The following is a 1,651-nucleotide window of genomic DNA, read 5'->3' on the forward strand; positions in this document are numbered from 1 at the left end:
GCCGCTAGCAGCAGCTTGGTAGCCACTGGGGAACAGCTGCCTGTGAGAGTCAGCCCCCTCAAGGCCCGGTTGGAAGGTGGTTGGCTTCTAACCAGCTTCTCATGCACTTGTTCTAATCCATCCTGCCGAGCTGTTTGTCTTCCGTGGGGTTTCGCCTGACGTTAGGGTTTGCCCTAAGGAGCGTCTCTCCCAGACGCCTGGCTCTGTTCTGTCCACGCCTCTGTGACCAGTAGCTGGTGGTTATTGGTGCCCGAAGCTGGCAGCCCAGCTGCCGATGGAATCTCACCTCTCCAGTTGCTGAGCTGACTGGGAGCCTTGCGCGTCCAGGCACAGACGCTGTTGGACCTTCCTCAGGTAGGCGCCCCAGTCCCACATCTGTGTTTCTCTTTCAGGCTGTGGGCTGCGCACTGCAGGAAGATCCAGCTGAAGAAAGGTACCGTGCGTCGCTGGCCGTGATCTGGGGCTGGGTTTGAGAAGCATCAGGGCGCTGTGTAGTGCTGAGAGTCTCTCCAGCCGGCCAGCTCGAGCTGGGAGCGACAGGCCAGCAGCCACAGGAGCCGGTGCTATTGTTGGCTCCCCGGCTGCGCCTTGTCTGGCTGATGTGGGAAGCCTGTGAAGTTCCCATCCGCTTGTGGTGGGACTTTTCCATCCGCCTCGTCCTGGCGGGAGCGTTCGGGGCACCCTCTCGTTTCCAGGCGGAGGCAAGTGCCGGGGGATGATGGGGGGCTGATCAGGAGCGAAGTAAACCGATCATGTGCTTGTGATCCCAGTGCAGCATCTGTAAGGCGTTCATGCTTACCGGCTGCCTGCCCTCTGCTGGCAGAACTGGAAATGGCCTGCTCTGATGCTCCAGAGCCTGGTGCGCAGTAACTCCGCGTCTATGGGTGTTTGCGGGGCATGGGTTGTAACCATGGCATTTCCCCTCTTCTTCTTGTAGATAATTCACCTACCCAGGTGTACAACTACCAGCCCTGCGACCACCCCGACCACCCCTGCGACAGCTCCTGCCCCTGCATCATGACTCAGAATTTCTGTGAAAAGTTCTGCCAGTGCAATCCTGACTGTAAGGACACAGCTGGGCACAAAGCCAGGCACCCTGCTACCTGCACAGAGGCGCTAGCGGGACGTTACCGCAGCTCCCTCGCGTTCCCGCCTCCAGGCAGCTTACGCAGGGTGGCTGGAATCTAAGTGCACGAGGCCTGGCTAGCAGTCTGCCCAAGTCAGGGGAAGTGGTGTGTTCTGTGGTAAATCGTGGGCTGTCAGCGGGGAATGACACTTCCATAGTGAAACTCACATCTGCACCTTCGTGTGCAGTGCCCCACAGGCCCCCTGTGGTGCTACTAGCAGCTCGACGTGCTGAGTGCGTCTCCGGCACTCAACGGTGCTACAGTTCTGTTCCCAGAGCGCTGTTTATATCCTCTACCCCCTCCTGGGGCCAGTCCTCCGCCTTTGGAATCTCTCTGTGGGATCGAGGGAAGAGAAATGTCCCTGGCTTTCATGCTGTGCCACAGGGGTCCCGCCACATACTGCAGTGCTCATGCGCCCCTTTGTTTGCAGAACTTCGGGTGCCCTAAACACCTCCCAGTGTAGCTTTGCTCTCTTGCACTGCCGGCGAGCCGCGGGGGGCGCTGTCGGGTGGCGAGAGGGGAGC

The 1,651-nt window shown here is 59.7% G+C and overlaps 1 protein-coding gene across 1 annotated transcript in view; it reads left to right on the plus strand.

Moving 5' to 3' along the window:
* LOC112122797 (histone-lysine N-methyltransferase EZH1-like) overlaps nt 1–1,313 on the plus strand; it is a 13,490-nt gene extending 12,177 nt beyond the window's left edge. Inside the window, exons 12-13 of the mRNA XM_026662798.1 lie at nt 393–433; nt 938–1,313. Coding sequence (XP_026518583.1) covers nt 393–433; nt 938–1,188 — 292 coding nt within the window. The 3' untranslated portion in view covers nt 1,189–1,313. The remainder of the gene's footprint in view (nt 1–392; nt 434–937) is intronic.
* The last annotated feature ends 338 nt before the right edge of the window (nt 1,314–1,651 follow it).

Source organism: Terrapene carolina, unplaced genomic scaffold, assembly GCF_002925995.2.
Source record: "Terrapene carolina triunguis isolate 2854851 unplaced genomic scaffold, T_m_triunguis-2.0 Scaffold30408, whole genome shotgun sequence".
Lineage (NCBI taxonomy): Eukaryota > Metazoa > Chordata > Testudines > Emydidae > Terrapene > Terrapene triunguis.